This window comes from Larus michahellis, chromosome 9, assembly GCF_964199755.1.
Source record: "Larus michahellis chromosome 9, bLarMic1.1, whole genome shotgun sequence".
In the NCBI taxonomy this organism is placed as follows: domain Eukaryota; kingdom Metazoa; phylum Chordata; class Aves; order Charadriiformes; family Laridae; genus Larus; species Larus michahellis.
The window spans coordinates 29212361-29235218 of NC_133904.1; the positions used below are offsets into that span (position 1 = coordinate 29212361).

The 22858-nt window shown below is 48.1% G+C and overlaps 1 protein-coding gene across 21 annotated transcripts in view; it reads right to left on the reverse strand.

Annotated features, from left to right (window-relative positions):
• MBNL3 (muscleblind like splicing regulator 3) overlaps nt 1-22858 on the reverse strand; it is a 93028-nt gene that overhangs the window by 55681 nt on the left and 14489 nt on the right. For 16 of the 21 annotated variants that reach the window (XR_012589181.1, XR_012589186.1, XR_012589185.1 and 13 more), the window contains exon 2: nt 1918-2937. The exons of the other annotated variants lie outside the window; for them this stretch is intronic. Coding sequence is in view for 10 of the 16 variants with exons in the window: in XM_074601885.1 (XP_074457986.1) it covers nt 1918-2091 (174 nt within the window). In the remaining 6 variants the exon portion in view is untranslated. The remainder of the gene's footprint in view (nt 1-1917; nt 2938-22858) is intronic. 21 annotated transcript variants of the gene reach the window in all.

Sequence of the window (22858 nt, forward strand, 5' to 3'; positions counted from 1 at the left end):
ACTGCAATGAGAACATTAGTTAACAGCCCCTTACACAGGAAACATGCTGAGCTGTAGGAGATCATACTCTACTCCTTTGGCATCTTCTGCGTTCTCAAGATGATGTTCCCCATCCCATTCCCCACCACTGATGCAGGAGAAGCGTTCACTCGTGCCAGTGGGTGTGATTTGAACCCCAGCTACCCATACGTTCGGGCCTGCACATCTCACAGCCCTGGCTGCACAGAGAAGGGCTGGCACAGGGGGCCTGGGCGTGCTGCGGACACCGCACCCCGGCCAGCACAAACAGGGAGGCGTCACCCACCAACCCGAGCTGGGTGGCTACACACCACCACCTGCTGCTGCAAACCTCAGGCAAGTTCTGCAAGGGGCATGGTCCTACCCTACCATGGCAGGGCAGTGCTCCTTTCAGTTAACAAATAAGTGCCATAAAAGGTAAACACATTCATCTCTTCATTCAAAGTATCTGCACTGCCACTGGCTACAATTCGCAAGTTTCAAGGGCATAAAGAACGTGCCTCTTTTTTTTTCCCCCCTCCAATAAAAATATTTTGCTTTCTCTTTGTCAGCAAACCAGCAATGTAAATGAACATTTGAAAGTCACTGTATAACTAGAGTCATTGCATATAATCAGATTAAAAAAGAGCAAAACCGAATGCAAACAGGAAGCTGGAGCTCCTTGGGAACAGAAGTGAAAATACGAAGAAGCCACAAACAGTAATAAAATGGGTAAACCCATGCTAGACTGGCTCCAGCCCCGGTCTGAACCTGTGCGTACATAATTCCACCAGTTGTGTTATTCATTATGTTCATAAAAATAAACCCAAATCTTTTCAAGCAACAGTTGAAGTTCAAGGGAAAACTTTTAAGCTTGTAAAATTTACCAGATTCCTTCTAGAAACTCAAACAGGTTAATTATTCTGATCAAAACACTGAACACAATGTCAAGACTTCTCAAAAGCAATCCGTTATCCATATTGTCTCAGGGTTTTACCATCCTATTTAAAACACTTTTGAGGAACTGCACTTTTGGGAAAAAGAAAAAAAAAAAAAAAAAAAGGTGGATGTTCCTTTCCTGAGAACTGTGGTGAAGCAACCCCAAACAGAGATGCTCATCCCCTCTCCTGTGAGCCCCTCACCCTGACTCAGAACCTGGGTATTTGGTAAATTTTGAAAGTCACCCCTGGAGCTCCAAGAGTGAAAAGCAACCAAGAGCCATTTACTGCCTGCAAAATCGACTCTGCAGAGAAAAGCCCCAGCGAGGAGGCTCAGCTGTAACTCAGACAGGCCCAGCAGAGCCATCGTGCTTGCACATCCCTTACAGAAAGCGTTTTCCCAACGCCCATTTTTCTGGAAGCGCTGCTCTCCAAATATTTTGGCTGTTTCTCATCTACCGGACGGCATGAGAGTGCATCTGCAACTCTGTCTCCAGGAAATACACATAAAGCTGATTCATTATCTTAAAATGCTGCTTTCATTTCTGCTCATTAAAAGCACATTTCAGATCCCTGCGCCGAACGCGCAGCCGATGTGCTCCGGACACAAATTAAAGCACTGGCTTTCAGTTCACTTTTCTCATTTCAGTTTCATTTGCTGCCCACAACGTGCATTCTCCATTTCGAGGACAGCAATATCAGACCTGAGCTACCATCAGAAAACGCTCTGGATCAAAAAAAAAAACAACAAAACAACCCTCTCTTCCTCTGCGATGCCTGGCACTCCGGGCAATCGCACTGGATGTCAGACCCAACCACGATCTCAGGAGCCGCATCCCACACCGGCAGCATCCTTCCCTGCGGAAACAGAGCAATAAGCAGTTGTTCGGCACACCCCACAGCCCAGCGCGCCCAGAGAGCCATTCTGAAGACAAGGAAAAGCAAGTGAGCTTAGGTAATGCGCGCGTTAGGCAGTCCTCACCTTTAGGGAGTCAAAGCAGGCAATAACTCGACCGTTTTCCACATGGCAACTCCGTGACGGATGGGCGAACTTGCACTCCGCATCAGACCGAGAACAAGTCCCTCTCTGAAACTCTCGACACACTTCTAACGTCAGCCATTTCGTATCACGAACCAGGGAAACATTTACAGCCATATTAAAAACCAAAAATTAAAATGCAAGCAATCGCACCCTTCTTCAGGGCAATATTTACTGCTGATCTTTTTTTTCTTCTTCTTCTTCTTCTTTTTGTTTTTAAAAAAAGGGTAAAAAAGTTAATTCAAGTTAAACGTGAAGAAATAACTAACTTGTTGCTTTGGTAGAACTCCTATTCATCAGCACTTAGGTTTTCATTTAAGTCAAATCGTGTTTGTTTAAACAAGAATTAAACATAAAGCCAATCATAAAATAGAAATCTTATCAGAACAACTGAAAATCAAATTAGAGGCCAGCTCCTAAAAGTGCAATTGTAGAAGTTAAAATATAAGTGTTATATTTTGTGCCACTGCCGAAGTTACTTGCAAATAACTGGCAGACGTTCAAAAGAATTCTGTGCTCTCCAGTTAATGGTTTCAATTATTCTTGCAAAAAGCATATGCTGCTGGCAGCACTTCAGTTTGTGGAATGGTCTCGGTCCTTGGGGAGAAGACTTCGGGGTGGTTTTTTTTCCCTTCTATTTCTTGCTTCTAAAAATTACGGTTTGCGAACATCAAAACGAGCAAAAGGACGTCTGAGGTTTTGTTTTTTTTTTTCGTTCTTTCTTTCTTTCTTTTCTTTTAAATATTTGCTACATACTCGGGGATGGAAAAAAAAATGGCTGAGCAAACTGCGTGTAAACGGGGAGCAAAAAACAAAAAAGGGGCGGGCAAGGCTGAGTTGCCGTCAGGGCACGAACCGCAAGCAACGCCGAATTAAAAAGAGAGGGGGGCGAGGGGCAGAGAGAGGCAGCCCTAGACAGAAATCCAAGCAGCGGTGGCTTCAGGAAAGGCACTTTTCAGCAACCTGCAGGAAAAAGAGAAATAGAATCAGCCAGGAGCCGAGGGCCACCCCGCTCAGGCGGGCGCGGGGTCGCCCAGCCCGGCCCCGGCCGCCATTGTCGGCAGCGGGGGCATTTCCCGCACCAGCCTGCGCATGGGAGGTGGAAGCGACCAATGGCGTTTACCCTTGCAGCAGCAGCCAGGGCAGCCGACCAATGAGAGAGACCGTTTCATAGCGGCCCAGCCTAGCACAGGCTGCGTTTGCGCCCGCCGCACGGAAAAGCGCCTCAGCCCCAGGACCCGGCCAGCGCGCCGGCCTCAGACTGCGGGACCCGCGCCGTGCCCGGCAGCGCTTGGGCGGGACGGGCCGAGCCCAGCCTCCGCACGGCCGTGCCCCGGCCACCCCGGCAAGGGCCAGCTGCATCCGCCAAGCAGCCCTCTCAGACTAGAGAAGGATATTTTGCTCTTTAGTATTTTTAATTAAATTTTTTTTCCCCATTACCCCCCTCCCCCGCAGCTTTTCTGTAGGAAACGTTCAGGCAGGAAGAGCAGCCAGTGGCTTTCTTGTATACAAATCACAAGGAGCTGCTACAGCTCAACCCCAGAACAACTTTGCATTTTTAAGGTGTTCTATTTAACCCATCATTACTAGCTGCAGAGCTGTTCCAGCAGCAGCCTGGGATGGCACATGAAGACAAATGACTGCTTCACAGTCACTCCCCTCCATGGATTCAGAGCCTACAAAACTAAAAGCAAACCCGACAGGGAAACCTAAGCCCCACACACACGGAAAAAATTAACTCATTGCTCACAGCTGTAGTTTTCCACCAGACTAAAGGCAACTCAAATTACTCTGACTCCAGCAACTCATGTTATACAACAAGCAACTTTCAATGTGTTCTTATTCAAGGCTTCCTTGGCATCCACTAAAATGTTAAGCCGTCCCTAGAGTTTCCCACTCTAATATTAGCTGTACCAATGACGCCTGATAGGATTGGGCTGTTTCCAAGTTCCCAAAATCCAGCCCTTTATCTTCCTAAAGTACGGCCGCCCAGTTTTGCCAAACACTTGACAGGCGCAGGATGTTGCTCGTGTGACTGCTATTAAGACTTGAAGCTTTTGCAGAAGAGCCTTCAACTACAAGAAAAGGAAGCTTAAATTCCTCTTTTATTATTGGTGTGTTATTGCAATTACACTGATCAGTAACTGAAACCTACTGGAGCTGGAACAGTCAAACAATGCTACCAAGGAAGAAGTGTGGGAAGAGGCTGTCATCAGCAGCAGGGGGTGGGGCACACAGGCTGTTTGATTCACAGATCGAATTATTTCACATTAAAAATACCCCACCAACATTCATTAAACCTACACTGCAAGCATTTTCTAAGCTAGTTAGAGTCAAGTTCGTAACAAAAACTGCCCAGATCCTTGCAGTCCAGCTTGCAGCGCCAGCACAAAGGTTACTCTGACCCATGCTTCTGGAAGGACCTTTGTTTTTTTGCATCAGGTGGAGAACAGAGACTGCAAACACCAGATTTGCTAAGCATGTTTTAAACTTCAAAGGGAGGGGGGAAAAAAGCACATCTAGCCACGCTCATGACTTCTGGGTTTTGTAAGGAACAGAGATGCTCTAAATCAATTCCAATTTTGCAAACGGGGCAAATTTATACAGGAATCCCATTCACCGATGTGTGGGCTCCTTGTCCAAATGAGCTCAGTAAGCAGGAAAAGATCTGCGGAAACCTTCTGCAGGGAGCTAGGGACTAGCTGGGTGCGGCTCTTAAAAACGAGCCAGAACAGGTCAGATATGGGTGGGGATTAGAAAGAATGCTCTCTCAGAAGCTGCGCTGAGCAGACTGAAATACAACCATCTTGTGAATTAAGTGCCTATTCCACAGCTTCAGACTCCCAGGGAAGCGAGGGCCTGAATACCGTGGGTCTGAACTTAACAGGCAGTTACACCAAGATGTACAAACAGTGTAGTAACATCTGCCACTTCTACCTCGAAAAATCTACCAGCCCTCCTACCCTGAAAAATCCCAAAGAATGTCAGAAACCAAATGTTCATTTTGCTCTCACCCATGTAGCTCAAGAGCACACATGGACACGCACAAGCCTGCACTAAGCTGCTCAGTCCTCAAGGTGAAGGGAATCGTGTTAACAGAAGATAACTCAAGTGACTCCAACAGAACATTAAACTACAAATATCAAGACATTCAGATACATGTAACATGGTTGATATTTTTCTTTTACAACTCTCAGAGGGGGAAAAAAAAAAACCCAAACAAACAGAAAACTCTGAAGAAATACTTGCCAATGTCCTGCTGATGGAAACTGAGGCACCCTACCCCGCACCCTGCAGAAGGGCACGCTCAACGCGCAAGAGCGAGACACAAGGAATATTCTGTGCTACAGAAACAACCCACATTCCTGCAGAAGGACAGACTGTCATCTCAGACCCTGAGACTCGGGCTCCTGTACCGGGGGGAGCCAAATAAATTGATAAATTTTTAATACCGGAGGCCTCAATCCTGCAGCCTGCGTGCCCAGCGGCAGAGCACAGCAGCAGCAGTGCACAGTGCCCCCATCACTTGCCATGTACTCAGGAGAGCACTTAAGCACATGCTTAACTTTGAACATGCCAACAATCTTACTGGAAAGAAGAAAACCTGAAGCATGTACTTAAGTGCTTTGCTGAATCAGGGCCTAAATAAATGAATCTGCTTCGCAGGTTTGTAAGGGCTGGAAGGCCAGCAAGCACAGGCAGCAGTCATCACGTTTTGGCTTACGTGATCACAGCCCAGAGGAGCACGAGTTCAGCTTTTCTGCAAGTCAACAAATACAGTTTTGTCAGTGTCTGGATAGCTGCAAATTCCCTCTCTCCCGTGGCCACAGGGAAAGCCGAAAACAGGCCCAGGCAGGGCTGACAGCGCACTGCGTGCCACTGCAGCAAGGCTCCCGCGCACCCCGCCACAGGGTAACACACATTGCACTGGAACCCACCACGGATACTACAAAGCTTCAGTTCCCTATGTTTCAACTCCTGGCAGCAACCAACCGTAACCGTTCTCACCACAATGCATCCTTACAACTCCCTTGTATGACCCTTTTTTTTTTTTTTTTTGGGGGGGGGGGGGGGGGAGGGGGAATGACTGGAATTTTATTCACTTTGTTCTCTTGCTTATTTCAAATGGGAGGAATAAAAGCATCCATGCCAAAACCAACATACAACAAGGATAAAAAGTAGCTCCAGAAAACATGGGCTTCGTTAGCATGCAGGAAATACAACAAAGGGTAGGTGCTGCCTTTTGAACCCTTCCCAGCGAGCCAGATCCGTCTCGCAGAGCTCATCTCCTCCGCTACCAGATGGGCCAATCCCGTTTCAACGGCAGCGGCATCAAAGCTAGAGAAAGCAGCAGAGCAGAGAGGAAAGCCTGTGGCTTTTATCCCGGTAAGGAAACTATAATATCCCTGAAGCCCCTGCTCCAGGGCCACTTGCTGGGCCAGGCTCTAATTGCCTGAGATGCAGGAGGACGGGGCCAGATGTCAGACCCAGCCTTGCAGCTACCAAAGTGAAGGCAAACAAGGGTAGTCTGAGGAGCGCTAGGGCTTGTCTCTGGGGGGACTGAGATGCCCTCGCCGCTTGAGGTAACGTGAAGATGAGAGTATTCACTTGACGCTTGAATTCCTCCTGCTTTCCATGAAACCGATCCCCTTCCACTGACACCCCCATGGATGTCAACTCATAAGGATGCTTCCTGACAGCCAAGTTTAGAGATGGTAATTTACGTGACAGGGTGGATTCAAGCAGCTCCCAAGTGTAAATGATGCTATTTAAAAGAGATTTTTTTGTTGTTCTTGTTTTGGTTTGTTGTGTTGTGGTTTTTTTTTAGGAAGGAAAACCAACTCAGTAGAAGTGGCAACATGGGTTCCTTATTTATTTTTCCTCAAGGACTTCGGGGTCACAACTGCTCAGATGAGAAACAAAAGCGCTGCTGCCCTAAGTGACAGTCCCAGTGAGCGAGAATGGCAGCTATTCCACCTGAGGTGGAACAGGGACAGTGCGGACAGTGAGGGGACATTGGAGCGTTCCCAAAGACAAGCTCCAGCTATGACCTCTCTTTAGGATATGTGATGCAGTCCATGCTCCTCTCCTCAACACAAACCACCACCACATGACAGAGGAACTGATGACCCCCTCTCCCGAGTCCCTAGCCCTATACTGCCAGGCTGCAGCACGCTCTACCCAGTTTTGCAAGTTAGAGTCAAGTAAAGCTCAGACCCAGCCAGCCTGGATGGATGGACACCCTGGAGGCACCACAACTGAGAAACTGTGCTCTTCAGCTAGTGAAATTCAGACCTCAATTCTTTCACTAATTCCACTACAACTCACATCCCATCCCTGAACTATTAATGTTCTCCAAGTGTCTAGATATTGTCAGAGCCAAAAAAAGACTTTTTTCTTTTATGGCCTTTCCTCAAAGCACTAAATTCAGCTGGCAGCACAAATGACACTCTCACTCATCAGTCCTTGCACCTTTGAGGTAATTCTGTAACCTCGGCTTTTCATTGCACCTAAATCGGTACGGAAGAGCTTAGTGCACCCACCACCTCCTCCTCAGTAAGCCAGAATAGGGGAACTCCTCACTCAAACAGGAGGGAGATGTTTCCACTATCAAAAAAATCCTGGAAAGTCTGCATGGCAAGGAGAAATGGGAACAATGAAAACAGCATATTGAACTGTTTTGTTCTGTAAGAGAAACAAAAGTCTACAGGAGAAGACCACCACCATTCACATGGAAAACTGAGCCTGAGCATCTTCCCCAGTCCATCCTTTCTCCTCCGCTTTCACAGCAGTAATAAAGAACATATGAAGGTGCATTCTTGGTATCATAGAATGTGTTGGGTTGGGTTGGAAGGGACCTCTAAAGGCCATCTAGTCCAACCCCCCTGCAGTCAGCAGGGACATCTTCAACTAGATCTCAGGTTGCTCAGAGCCTCATCCAGCCTGGCCTTGAATGTCTCCAGGGATGGGGCCTCCACCACCTCTCTGGGCAACCTCTTCCAGTGTCTCACCAACATTGGTGCATGAAGAGCATTCTTGCTCTCCAAAGGAACCAAAAAAGTATAGTCAAGGGTAAGATTTTACTGGGGAGTGTCATACCGGTACATTTGTTGGCAGTAATGCATGAAAAAAGCTAACCTACTTTTACAGGGAGCTTTCAGTCAGTGAGGAGGGGGAAAAAAATAAATCATCTAGGACCCACCGAGCCAGAAACAGGATGACATTAGTTCAGTTGGCTGATGTCAGAGCAGCTCATTCTGGGCCTCACAAAAGCCCACGGCAAGTTAGGTGCTGCCATGATCAGATCACAGGGCAACTCTGCTTCACTTGGGACTGGTTCAAAAGTGGAACTAGCAAGACTGTACAACAGCAAAAGAAACGAAAAAAAATAACACCATAAGGTCAAGGCTGAAGTCCCAATTAGCAAGGCTCTTACTCCATCTCACATAAAACCCAGCAGTGCTCAGATTCCCATAGACTCCAATTCCTCTGCTGCTGCAACACTGACAGTTTGCACGCAGCAGGGCTGCTCCGACGCGGGCCAGCTCCCACCCCCCGCGCTTGCACGGGCTGTGCACCTGGGACAGGAGCCATCTCTGCAAACGGCGGCTTCTCCATAGCTTCTTGTCACTGGGCACTTAATGGGCGGCATTATCAAGCCTGAAGAAGGTCAGTTTATTTTTCTGCTGCCTGCAAGAGGTACTTCTGCTTTCAAATTAGAAAATAATATTCTATTTTTCCACTCTGGCCCTCATACTTTAAAGCAAACACTTCATGGACACAGTAGACACTTTGAGTATTTCCTTTGTGAACATTCTGTACCTGGACACTTTCTCCCTCAGGCAACAGTTTGCTTAATTTAAGGTAGACCTTTGCAGCTAGAAGAAAATAAACCTTCTTTTGTTCTTCTACCAGTTACTTGGAAAAGGAGCCTCTACCAGGGCCATGCACGAGAAGTTTCTGTTCAAGGTCTAATCGCAGATGGTGGGGGCTGTGAATCACCAGGGATCACACCGCGTGCTACAGCGTCACCACAGCCCCGAATGCCGTCTGTTCAGAAGAGGACGGCAGAACCCAGAAGCCACACACTCAAATAAAACAACCTCCCGCTGCTGCTGCAATGGAAAAGCCTCGCCGGCAGGACGCAAACCCACCGCAGAAGCGGCTGTGTGCACTGTGCACAAGGTGGATGTTTGGGCCTGCAAACACCACACATCTCTGCGCTGAAGGAGCCGCTAATGGTCGTCCTTTTTCACCCCACACTTGCTCCGGCTGCTAGCTTAGAGCGACTTTGCAGAATGTGGGTTACTGGTTGTGACCTCTGTGGGAAGAGCAGCACAAGAAAAACCCTCCCGCTCCTCCGTGTGGAAGGCTGAAGTTGCAGACATACCCTAAGAGTTCCCACCTCTTAGGAAGCTCGCCAACCTTTGCTAAATCTCCTGGGATTTATGGCACCCCAGAAGATAGCTGTGGTGCTCTGCAGGGACAGCAGTGCTGCCATCCTCAGGAAAATGGATCATCCATCACTCGCCTCCGGGCACTCTCCACTGCTCTTAGCTGCCCTGGCATGACCTAGGCATCTCTCTCACCTGGAGAGGTGGCACCTGAGGAACTGAGGGGAAAAAACAAAAACAACAAAAGAGGAAAAAAGATAAAATAAAGCACTGTGAAGGAAGGAAGCTCTTCACTGCAGAGAAGAAAAAAAAAAAAGTATAAATAAACTCGGGGAACTTTATCCTCCCTTGCATACATGCAACTCTCCACATTTACACCCTGCAGCAAACAATCACAGGAAAAATAAATGCCAAGTTTAAGGAAATAGTTGAAAAAAGTCACTTTGTTTCTGAAATCTACCATTCTTCACTGCGTACTACGGTGCTCCTATTCCCTCAGCTGCCTGAAATCTTCACAATCTGTTTTACTTCTTCATCAACCTCCAGCATTTCTTGTCCACCAAAGTTCAAAGAACTCTCCCCTTCGCTCCTGCAGGATTAGCTCTTCTCCAAAACGCTTCCAACAGGCAAATGGCTGGCAGCTATTTGCCCCTACCTACAGGGGATTTCTAAGCCAAAAATGCATCACAAAAACACTGCAGTTTAAGGAGCTTTTTTTGTTTATTTGTTTGTCTTTGAACAGAGTCACAAAATCTGCTGGACCCACACACATGTGCCTTGGCAGAACAAATACCTTTCCACAGGGTTTTCCAGGGCAGCATGCAGGGAATTTCAAAGGGAACTTCCCCCCGTTTTGCTGAATACATTTGTTGGTAGAATAACCACACACGCACATTTCTGTTCTTTTGGGCTTTTTATTTCCCGCCATCATCTTATTCGGCACCAGTTCGAGGACAAGACCCCTTTCCTATTCCTTTCCTAGGAGTGATGGAGATCCCCTGTGACCCCACACCTGGGGGATACGGGCATTCCTGGGGGATGCTCCGCTGATCAGGCAGCCAAGCAGGAGTTTTGCTCGAGCCAGACTCCAGCACAGCGCCCATCGCTTCCAAGCCACAGATAAACAGAGAAGGATGCTCCCTTCTGTTGGGACCCACCTGGCAAATCTCTTCTAGCCTCCTGTGGGAGGCAGCTTCCCAGTGCCAAGGGCCAGGGACCCGCGTTGGAGCAGGGTGGCTAACCCAAAAGAAACGTTTCCTCTGCGGTGCAGAAGCAGCTACTGTGCTGCTGTGAAGCAGTGCTAAAATCCCTTCCAGTGCCAGCATTGCTTGGGAGGGGTTAGGACCACAATTACACCAGCTGCAAACACAAAAGAACGGGAAAAAAAAAAAAAGTTGGCAGGGATCTCTGGAGGTCAGCTAATCCAAACCCCGTCTCAAAGCACAGCCAGCTTCAGAGGTGGATGCTTCCATCTCCAAACGCAGAGAGAGCTGTCTGACACAAAGAGAGCTCAATTGAGTCAAACAAATTTACAGAGGAGACAGGAAAGGCCAAGGCTCATTAAGGCTTGTTCCCCACCACGTAATCGTAAGAAATAGGATCAAGCAGATGTATCCCACAATCTATCTGATTATCCTACTCAGTGTTCAAGAAACCCCCAAGGTCCTTGCCAATCAGATAAGTGTCCGCGCGTGTTTGGGCAGGCCAATGGGGACAGCTGACAGGAGGGAATGCCTTTACCCAACTGCCCTTCATGGGATTCTGCTGGCAGGAACGACCTAGGGGCCCCTCCGAAGCTCCAAGCATGGCCCTAGCCCTTAAGCCAGGCAATATACTCTATTGAGCAGGAGAAATACTGAAATAGGAGCCCAGGCTCAGCCATTCACCATGCTGCAGAGGAGGCCTGGGGCTTTTGGGAAGCCTCAGACTTGCTGCATATGCAGAGGAGACCTGCCCAGGTCTGGTGCTTCAGAGATGCCTCTGCCCGAGCGCAGGTATTTGTGCCTGGAAAATTCCCACTCCAGACTTCTCAATCACAGAGCCTGCTGCTCAAGGAGACAGGTTTTCTCCAACAAGGAAGGCATTTTCCATTTGGGTCCCATACTGCATCTCCTCAAAGCACATACGTGCTCACACACACTATAATTTCAGGCGCTCACGTGTTAGCTGTCCTACCTGGTGACCACAGGCCTGCAGAAAGAGAAGACAGCATTTGGACGGTAGTTTGAATTCTTTCTCAGCTGGGAAAATTCAGAGAAAACAAAAATAGTTTTTCTTTTAACATTCTTTGTACTGAGTGCTTGGATAAGCCATAAGTACCTTGGCAGCAAACCAGTTTGGTATAAACACAGAACACCAGAACACAATGCAGTCATCACAAAGCCACTGCTCTGGGCCAGACAGTAATTTTCCCCTTCGCACAGGGCAGGCCTCCAAAGTCTTTATGCTACTACATTCAAGTCCATCTGAATTACACGATGTGTTAAAAATGAAGATTCATGGCCAATAACAAAAACACCTATCATTTATGAGCTACGCGGAAGGGCACACCGTGCACAAACATACTCAAGAAACATTTGTGAAACGATTCAGCAGTCGAGAAAAAAAGGAAGCCTTTGACTTTCTTCCTCAACTCAGACCTCTAACAGCATCCTCAGGTTGCAAATCAAATACACGATGACAGAAGGAGACTGAAAGACTGGTAACAAAAGCATCCAACGCATTTAGGAAAATTTCTTTCAGGATTAAAAGAAAGAATTTAGACCATGCAGGAAATCAGGAAAAGCAAGCATAGCGACAACTGAGAGCGTATTTTCCACTTCCATATGCCAGTGAAAATCCAGAGCAGCCTAGTCCCAAACCCCAAAGGCATTATCGTCGCACAGGTAGTCGCCACAGGTCACCACTTAGACAGGAAAGATGCTCTAGTCTCTAAGTGCCAGCCCGGGACTATGGGAACAGGGGCTCAAACCCTACTGCAGTCACGGGTGCCACAAATGACAAGTCGCTTAATCCCTCTGCAAACAGGGGCCGCTACGTCCCTGCCTCTCAGTGATGTTTGGCGGATAAAAGCCAGGAACAGCAATCAGGCATTAAGAAACTACTATGGTAAAGGCTGTATGAGCACTGGATGAATAGATCTGTCTCAGACCCCACAGTCATTACAGTATGAAATAGGATACAGGAGGGGGAGCAGAAAGCATGCACGCACACATATATCTGCCCCATTAATCCATCAGGCTGCAACAGGATGAAAGGCATGTCCAACAACCCCAATCTTGCTTATGCAGCAATAAGCAGCTTCCCACCATGGACGGGAGGCACTGCGGCAGTACATGTCGGGGAGCAGCAGAGCCAAGAGGCACCTGGAAAGTCTAAGTGTCAGTTTTGGCAGCGTACTTTGGCTCCAATTACCACCCACTCAGTTAGTGGCCAGGGGCTGTCTGCCTGGTGCCCCTGTGGGACACAGAGGGGTTGGGGATGCGTGCAGAGAGGAGCCAATGCAGCTACACCCTGAAAAAGGCAAGGGGAAGTCAAAGTCACCCTCGAGGCACTTCCCAAGCCATTCAGAGTTAGTCTGTTGGCCCCTCCTGACTTACACACCCCAAAATCTGTTATTCATTGCTCTTCATCTCACTGCCAGGCAGATGAATCAACTTTTCAGGGACTGAACATCCTCTGTTCTCCCTGAGATACCTGAGTCACGGACACCAACTGAAGCCCTCGGATCTTCAATTCTCTCCTTACCTTCCTGCATCTGTAATGCGACAGCCTCCAGCTTCTCCCCCCGGCCCCCGTGGAAGTCCTAGTGACTTGAATTACTTCCAATTTCCCACTCGAAGCCCGTGGCACGCTCTTCTTCCAGAAATCATCTGACTTGGCATGAAACTACTGAATTACAACCGGGAGCCTGAGAAGGTGGGCTCTAGCTAGCCAGGGCAAATGTACAGACGAACAGTGCCTTCCACATGCACCATCCTTCCGTCCTTCCTGCCACCACCCCGAAGCCCACCGCCACTCCTGGCCAGCAACATGCAAACACAGGAGCACCCACCCCTGCCTGGTTGGGTGTCTGTCCAAGCTGACTTCTAAAGCAGCAGACAAAAAAAAAAAAAAAAAAAAAACAAAACCACAAATAGGGATATATTCCCTCGAGCCTTGAGGGTACGCTACGAACCACCATCCATCAGCGTACTTATTTCGCCCCTCGTCAAGGGAAGGAGCTTGGGTGATGGCAGAGGGAAGAGGGGATATATGGCAAGTGGAATCTTTGTTTTAATTGGCTGCTGTTAAGAACATTAGAAGGATGTTTGAAGGAGAATGATTACGGGCAGAGTGCAGAGGAGGTAATCAAAGGTGTCCGCCAAACTGAATTTACGATGTGGTTTAGCAATCCATCACCTGGCTATCATTCCTACGTATACGTGCATACATAAGCCTCAAAATATATTCAGCTCGGGGGGCCTGGAAAAAAGCGGCTGTTCTTGCAACCCCAGCTAACAGCACTTTGCTCCTTCCAAAGTTACAGAAGCAATTTATTTCAATTTGGGGAGGGAAATCAGTTCAGATATAAAGGATAAATAGTTTTAAATTCTTCTAAGTGTGAAGACAACTTTGTTTACTAAATGCATACAAGGGAACATATGCGTACAGCACAAACTCAGCAGTGGAAATTTGGCTCCCTGAAATTCCCTGTGATATAGATGCATTTTTTCCAGAGAAGTCCAATGGTCTTGTTTGTTTTCACCACTAATAGAGCATTTCAATGAAATTTTCTACTGGGAAAGTCTAATGAGGTCAGAATAACAGGCCAGAGTAACTAGGAAGGAATGTCCTTGCATTTTACTTTTAGAATAAGGATAAAGGTGGGGCCTTGCAAGAGGCAGGGGATGGGCCTGTTCTGGCACACGTGGCCGGGCTGGAACGCTAGGTCCTGTGAGCTCAAGGGAATTTTGAGCTTATTTTTCCAACAGAGAATCCCTTGTCAAACTCAGCAGCAAGCGAGCGGAAGGGTCCGTCTGGAAGAAGAGCGGAGCAATTCCCGGGGCTCTCAGACAGCCCCAGGGACCTGCTGCAGCTGGGCGGCTCTTGGCCACGCTCCCCTCCTTAACCTGCTTCCCGTTCTTTGCTGGGAAGATGAGTGCCTTCAGCAGCTCCCCTGAGCTGGAGATCTCTCTACTTCTGTACATTAAAGGGAATCCAAGTTACACCAGGGTAAGCGTTGTGGAGGAAATCAAGAGCAAGAACAGCCCGATGCAGCAGCACTACGACAGGGAACAGGATTGACTCTGTCATTAAGGCTGGATGTCAAAACCCACCAAGACAGCTTTCGGGAGAGAGCAGATGGGCCAGAGTAAGGCTGTGAGAATGAAAAGGAAGGAAGAAAGCTAAACAAAAGAATGCAGGCGGAGTGGGAAGTGGCTTGACTGGGATAAACAGGTAAGGAGGAAAAAGTGCATTCAAGAGCAAGCAGGCTGTGGTCTGTTTCCTGGCACCAGCTAATCTGATTGAAACAGAGATACAAGAAACAGAGGCTTAAATAGCTCATGGGAGCAGATCTTCAGCTGGGGAGAGCCATCATCACTCAGCAATTAATTCCCTCGCAGGCACTGCCCCTAAACCCCACGTGAAGAGCTGACCCTGCACAGCCAACACAGAACAAAGGAGAACAAGACGAAGTGTCTTTGTAAGGGTTAAGAGACAGCAGAGAACACGCTGTTCTGTGCATGCAGGTCAGGAAAAACAGGACTGGGACTTGACATAGGCACAGTGCACACACTGCTCTGCCATGATCACCAGAGCTCAAGCAGTGGAGCAGCCAGCTCTGCCCGCTAGGAACGAGACTGCAAGAAGCTTTACCTTAAAATCTGCAAGGACAGAGTTAAACCAGGGGAGTATCTGGTGGGGGTATAGTTTAGGGAGCATCAAGGCATCCAAGAAGATCAGAGACTAGCATCTCTGCTCTGCTGCTTGATATTCTCTCTAGGAAAGGAGTAAGAGAAGGCTAAGTAGGGGGAAAGTGTGCAAGACAAGATGCAAAGCGTCCTTTCACCCCTCCTGTGCTGCCCAGAGCTGCAGGTCTCCCACCTGTGCTGAAGATGTAGATGGAGCCAACCCAGCAGACTGGAACCAGAACCACAGGAATGGTTCAGGGAGGGCAAGAACATGCTCTTTGACAGGCCATCATGGGAGGCTGGACTTGCCCTCCAGCATGCAAGTCCTCAAACAAGGTGGTTAGGAGTGGTACCTTGCCTGCAAGTCCTTCCTCTGCTTCCATCCACAGACAGGCACAGACAGAGAGAGCCCCCTGAGCAGCAGGGGGCAACAACCCTCTTTCCACCTGAAGCCCAGCTGGAGACAAGGAGCTGGTGGCACCCACAGATGCCCAAGAGTAACAGCAAGGCATCTCCCACCCTGGTGCTCTCCAGCCTCCCTCGATTTCTAACTTCCTGAGCCTGCTGTGGTTTGCCTGCTCACTGTTCCCCAACCAGCTCCTCAGTGAGTACTTGCCCAGTCTCCCCAGCACTTGTGCAAGCTTCACGTGCCCACAACACCCTTTCACAAGGGCCTCCACAGATCATACTTCATGTGAAAGAGGAAGATCTCCTTTGGAGTCCTTGGCCACAATAATGCCCTCATCTCCCTGCTTTCCCTCTGGTTGGTTTTATGATATGCTGCAGACTGAGCACGAATGTCATCCCGGAGACACATCCTTTTAGGGACTTCTAGTATCTGTGATGAAGTTAAAAATCTATGTACGGCAGTTTACAAAGCTTATTTGCCTCTTAGATAAAGGGGAGGGTCAGGGTGACATAGCGTAATCGCGGGATAAAATGCCACAATTTCCAACCCTTCCCAGGACCTTGACGCAGCAAGTTTCATTTGCAACCCCAGACTTGGGAAGAAGTTTGCAATTAAAAAATATTAACAGTGACCTTCAATACAAGGGCCACAATTTAACTAACCCGCCTTCAGGCTTTGTTAATAAAGAAGCTCTTCTGTAGGCTACAGCACAACGGCACTTCTGCAGAGATCAGGTTACCTCTGCCCAGCTACACCACGGTGGAAATTTTTAGAGACCTTTATATAAAAGCTCCAAGAGAGTACTCCTCTGCAGACAGACACCTCCCTGCCTGCTCTTCACCTTCTGCTCTGCAAGGAGCACGGTAAACCCAAGCCTGGCTGAATCCATGGGTAAGGCAGGGCTTGCAATTAAGCAATAATGATCACAATCACAAGGCATTTTCAAGGGACTGATGACCAACTGGGTGGGGTTACATTACAATCCATTAACCTAATCAGCATTTAAACCTCAGGAACTACACAGCAGAGGCTGCCACCTGCATTATAAACCAAAATGAGAACATACTATTAAAACATGCGTCTTTCAAGGCTCTGGAGAGCCTTACAGTTACGTCTTCACAGATAATCACATCACAGGTATGGAAGAAGGTTAGCAAATTAGTGCCCAGAGCTAATGAGCCAGTTTATTCGTCTTATCTAGCAGAGAAATGTTTTTTTACCCTCCATCCCATGGTAATGCTACCTTGACAGGTGCAGTGCCCGCAGTAAATACTAGGTCTGTCCCATATTTTGAATTATCCCTTTAGGGATGAGGGCAAAGATAGATATTCGGGTAATGGATGCTTCCTACAGCCTCCTGTACAGCTTGCAGCATCAGAAAATTAAGTTTACTGGAAGAGCAAAGCCTGATTGCTGCCCCTAAAGCAGACTTTTCTTGGTATCATTACTCAAAGGCCAGTTAAAATAGGGAGTTGCTACACTGGAACTTTTTCTGCTTCTTTCTTTATAGATCATAGGGTAAGGGAAAAACAAACTTCCAAGAAATGCCCTGGAAATGCCAGGTGCCCACACACCCCACGTAACCCACTGGCAGTAGTGCTAAGCCTAACTTCGCACCTTTCCTTAATACCTCTTAACAAAACATCCATCGCATACCTTTGCTCTTATTGACTATCACTGAAACATGGTGGCAGTTGGCAATTAGTATTTTTAACTCGTGGGGAAGTCTTTTGTATGGCAGTACTTCCTGCTGGGCTGGGTTTTATCGTGCTGTCCTCACTCCTCTGGAAGGCTGACTTGCCAAGAAGAGGACCTCGGGTGTAGACATACATACATGCATGTGGATGGACAAAGGCCTCAGAAGTGCTATCAGACTATAAGGGACCTATCAGGTCCAAATGGTCTCATTGCCATCCAGGCAGATGTTCAGCACTGCAGCATGGATTTTCCCAGTTTTCCCATCATTATCCTCTTTTTGTGGTTTTAGTCCTGTTGGTTCAGTACATCTCCCAAGCTCTACACCATTTCTGCCCAGCTGGTGGCTCTGCCTGCAAGACAGAAGGGCTCTTTTTGTCTGGATCTTTGTTCTTTCAACATCATCTAAATTTCACTCCCTTAACACCTGATTTAATATTTCAACCCCTTTAATTACACACAGTGGAGATTTTATCGGAAATCTGATTATTGTTTGAAAGTCTAAGCGTTTCATCCCAGCCTCAGAATTGATCTATCAACTGCTTTTAAATCTCCCATTTCAATTTAACATTTAACACTTTATACCCGCATTAATTACATTTCCCATGATCGATATCAACAAACACCGTCTCTGGCCCTCTCCCGATAGAGACACCTCAGAGACCCTGCTCTGCCAAAACTCTCAAGATAGCTTTGCTCTTGAACACAGGCATTTACAGGGCTGATCTCTCCAGTGGGAGAGGCAGAGAAAGAAAAACCCACGAAAAATAGCGGTACTGAGTAAGCAGCAAGGTTTATGGACACGGACCTGTTGCAGTGGGGCCAGAGGAGGGCAACGAAGATGCTGCGAGGGCTGGAGCCCCTCTGCTGTGAGGACAGGCTGAGAGAGCTGGGGGGGTTCAGCCTGGAGAAGAGAATGCTCCGGGGAGACCTTAGAGCCCATTCCAGTCCCTAAAGAGGCTCCAGGAAAGCTGGGGATGGACTCTGGATCAGGGATTGCAATGATAGGACGAGGGGTAACAGTTTTGAACTGAAAGAGGGGAGATTTAGATTGGATATCAGGAAGAAATTCTTTGCTGTGAGGGTGGTGAGCCCCTGGCCCAGGTTGCCCAGAGAAGCTGTGGCTGCCCCATCCCTGGAGGGGTTCAAGGCCAGGCTGGACGGGGCTTGGAGCAACCTGGTCTGGTGGGAGGTGTCCCTGCCCAGGGCAGGGGGTTGGACCTAGATGATCTTTAAGGTCCCTTCCAATCCAAACCATTCTATAATTCTATGATTATTAAGCAACACTGCTGGCAGAGATGCACAGACCTGACCCTGGTGGTGGCACGGGGACTGGCCCGGCCCCGGGATGTGGGGAGCGGAGACTCCAGCCAACTCACCATCCATCTGTCCCACCCCCTTCTCAGCTGGAAGAGGACCAGGCTCTGGTGTGGAAAGCCACTCTGGGCAGGCTCCACCGTAACTCCTGCCCACACTAAGCAGCGAGTGAGCTGGGCCTGGCCTGTCCGAGAGCTGCACACAAGCACTGGGGTACAGGTAACACTGATGAGTCCATTAAGGAAGGCAAAACTTTACCCACTCAAGTGTCTCACAGCATTTAAGGCACGCCATGCTTGTGCCAGCCTGCAGGTGTAGGTTCCCCCGCTCGCCTCACCACAGCACAACATGGAGAGCAAAGCACTTCTCGCAGCACTTCTCTGGTCCCGAGTGGTGCAGATCTCTTGTTAGCAGACACAAACTGCATGGACTAATTAAGGAAGACACTCATCACGCTTCCTTTATATCCAGCCACTGCCAGTTCTCAGAGGCAGCTGCTGTAAGGCACTGGAGGGGTCCAGCTTCACCAGGAGGACAGTAACAGATTTCCTTCTCCAGACCACAGGAAGCAGAAGTGGAAGTGCTTGAGGGGGGCTGGGTGCTCCTCTTACCCTGCCTGCAATGCGTTTGTGTTTCTGTGTAGCAACTGGAGATGGAAGACGAAGATAGCGTCCACAGTGCCACAGAAAACAGGAATATTTGTCCCTGAATAATTTCTCCAGTATATTAAGCACAAGTCATTCTTATGCAAAGGCTGCCCTGTACAGCTGCCAAGGTCAGTAAGACCTTGCTTTATTTGCTGCATAAGGGCTGGCTGCGTAAGTTGTACCTTGTACATATTTTTACCACACGTTCTCTTGTCTTAGATTTCCCTGCTGCTAGCGCCTATGCATCTTGCCATCTGCTCGGTAGGTCATGCTACCTTCTCGGGCTGTTGGTAATCACTACCCAATATCCAATCCTCCAGAACAGTCAAAATTCCAGCAAACCAATTCTTACGGTATGTTTAATTCAAAAGACACCAAGGACAATATCGAATAACAATTGTCAAGGAAAACATGCTCCACAGCTTTTGCTAACAACATCAATATGTTTCTATTTTCAGGGGGTCTTGACCCGCTCTCCACTCACACAGCCATCACTGTTCACATTCTTGTAGCTACATACAGATGATTTTTTGTACAAGGATTGCATTCAACCAAGTGGCATTGACTGCACACATGAGCTCTGGGTTACAATACCAGCAAGTGTAGATTTCAGGAAGCAGCCGAGTACTGGATCTAAGTAGATGCCGGGCTCTGAAAAAATAAGGCCCTATGCCTTTTAAACAGCAGACACATTCTTACAGACTACAGCCAATGGTTATACCTAGACTGAGGACTCTCCCTCTCCCCAGTTTACTAAATCCTGTGAAACTGCAGGGGCAACAGTCAAATTTAGATATTTGCATAAGGAAGAAGGATAATATTTTGAAACTCTACAACATCATGATACTGCAAAGGACTCAAATGTCAACAAACTTTAACCCAAGCAGTCCCTTTGCAGAAGAAGAGAGTTAAGTACCCTACAGGAGGGCAGTGGACAAGTAGGGAAAGTTCCCAACAGCCTTCCCTGCTCAAGAAGCATGCTGCCTTGCCCTGGCCTCTAAACCCAAATCAATGGGGAGATGGCAAGCAAAAATGTCCAACACCTCCCCTGACCTGCCAGCAGCCAGCGCAGCAGAGTCCCCCAGTGACACCAGTTCTTTCTTGTTCATTTAGTTCGAGCTACACCTCACCACACCTGATCGACCGCAGCAGCATTTGGTGACCAGCTCTTGCTTTTCGGTGTCTGACAAGCTTTCAGCCAGGGAGATCTGGTCTGGTGGGAACAGTGAGGCAGGACTCCAGACCAGGGCTCACACATCTTTCTTCCAGCCCAGAAACCAACTGGTTTCAGCTGTCTCACTTTGCCTCTCTGACAATGCTTGAACCCCATTCACAAGTTACCATTAATGACTACCATCACCTCACCCTGCGTATTTGTCCTGAGGGCTACAAGCTCCTCAGGATAGAAACCCTCTCCCCCTTTACTCTGCAGACCCTGACCTTGGCAGGACCCCACAGCCACTGCCATAACGCAAATCATCATTCAAGTTTAAAACACATACTGGTGCCAGAAGTCTCTCAACTGGAGGCCAGCGGCATTACAATGGGGCTGTGCAGGGGGGTTAAGAAGCACCGCTGAAAAGGGATGCAAACAAGGACTCCAGGCTCCGAGCAAGCACGCTCTGCCATACACGCAGCTCAAAAGGTTAGCATCACTTGTGAGCAAGAACTGTCTAGCTGAACATACTGCCTTTGTTAACCGAGAACAGCTACATGATGGAGTGGACTAATTAACCACATTTTACTTTTAGGGACCCAAACTTAAATCCTGGCTCTTGTCACAGCTGAAAATGAATTTAGGGACTACAATGACAGCCGAGATCATTTATTTTCCACAAAATCATCAAATAATTGCCAGTCTCCTGACAGAGAGGCCCAGAACTCTATGCAAGGACACTAGTGCTTATGCTGTTATTTCCTCAAGTATAAAAATTATTAATGGATTGATGTGAGCGGTCACTACAGCTATCAGTGCTGCTCAGCTGGACTAAATGCCCAAATATGAAGAATCTCACCATGCAACATGTGTGTGCTTCATGATGCAGGGCCGTGCAGATTGCATGTCCTACATGGAGGGAAGCTGTGCCTGGCAGGATTTAAAATTAAATTTTCATAAGGACTCATATATCCCTTAAATTTAGAGGGCCACAGCACAGCCCCGGTGTAACTCTAGTTACTTCACTGGAAAACCACCAGGGCTGGTTGTGGTCCAAAGGAGCTGAGGGTAATTTCCCCACTTCCTCATGGCTGAAGGCCGCCCAGCAGGGCCAGCACGGAAGTGAGTACTTTCCCCATAAAGTAATTCTCTATTTTTATCTTGCTAAGAAAGTTTTCAATTTAGAAACTAAACCTCCTGCTTCAGGGAGAAGCCAAGTACCCTCTTCCTTTCATGTTTTTACCAAAGAAGTTTTCATCTAATCAAATAAGCCATTTTTCCACTGAAAGGAATCACTGTGGAAAAACCAGAACAGCAGACCAGCCCCTGAAGGTCTCCAAGCAGTAAGTATGGATAAATTGCATTCCTGGTGCTGGTGGTGGCACGCTCCTCCATACTGCTGTTTGCAGTGTCACCTCACCCCTCTGTGCCTCAGGTTACCCATCCCAAACGACGGGCACCCTCGGTGTCAAAGCATTTCTGAGAGCAACATACTCAATGTGTAAGTTAAGCAGCAGCTTAACTGTTCACAGATTGTGAACCATAGTTTTGGACACAGTATGCTGCTCTACTAAACAGAGGTTATTGCTTCTGAAGTGCCATCATCCTCTTCTTTCCTCCTCTCTCAGCAAAGTCTCCAGCATGCTCAGCCGCCAGCACAAGTGAAGGTGGGCAGGACAACACAACAGAGGCCAAAAGGAGCATGGAAATGTTTTCTGAAGCAGCCTCTGGCACATAACGCTCAGCAACACAGCACAGCTCAGCAATACAGCACCTTTCATGTGCACCGAGCAAGAGACCTGGGCACTTAACCCTGTAATACAATAAAGCGAGGGATGGGTGTTGTCTTCGTGGTAGGGTTTTACAGTAAGCCACAGGCTTGTGTGGAAGGCTTCGCTTGAACAGGAGAAGAGGAAAGCTTAAGTCAGACTTCTGTCCAAAAAGTCAGACTCGAGGGGAAGGGATCGGTTAGAAGATATCCGTGAACTGGGGAAGAAGGGAGCAGCAGCCACAGTACTCTTGGGGGCTGACAAAGAACCCAGGGCCAGGTCCTCCCTGCTCCCAGGCAGGGTGAGATTCCCACGGCCGAATCAAATTCTGCAAGTAAGGGCCACGCGTCTCCCCCCGCCGTTACGTTTAAATCCTCTTTACTCCACAGAACTATTCTCCACCCTCCCTTCCCTTTTAATCAGGCCTGAACTACAGATGTCAGCCTCATTTTGGCTAAGTCAACACAACTGCCACATCTAGGATGCTGTTACAGGAAAAACCTTACTTACACTCTTGGCTGGATTCCAGAGTCTACCTCTTGGTCTAGATCTGACCTCGTTCCTCTTCTGCAAGCTTAATCCTTTACCTTAAGGGCACAGGGA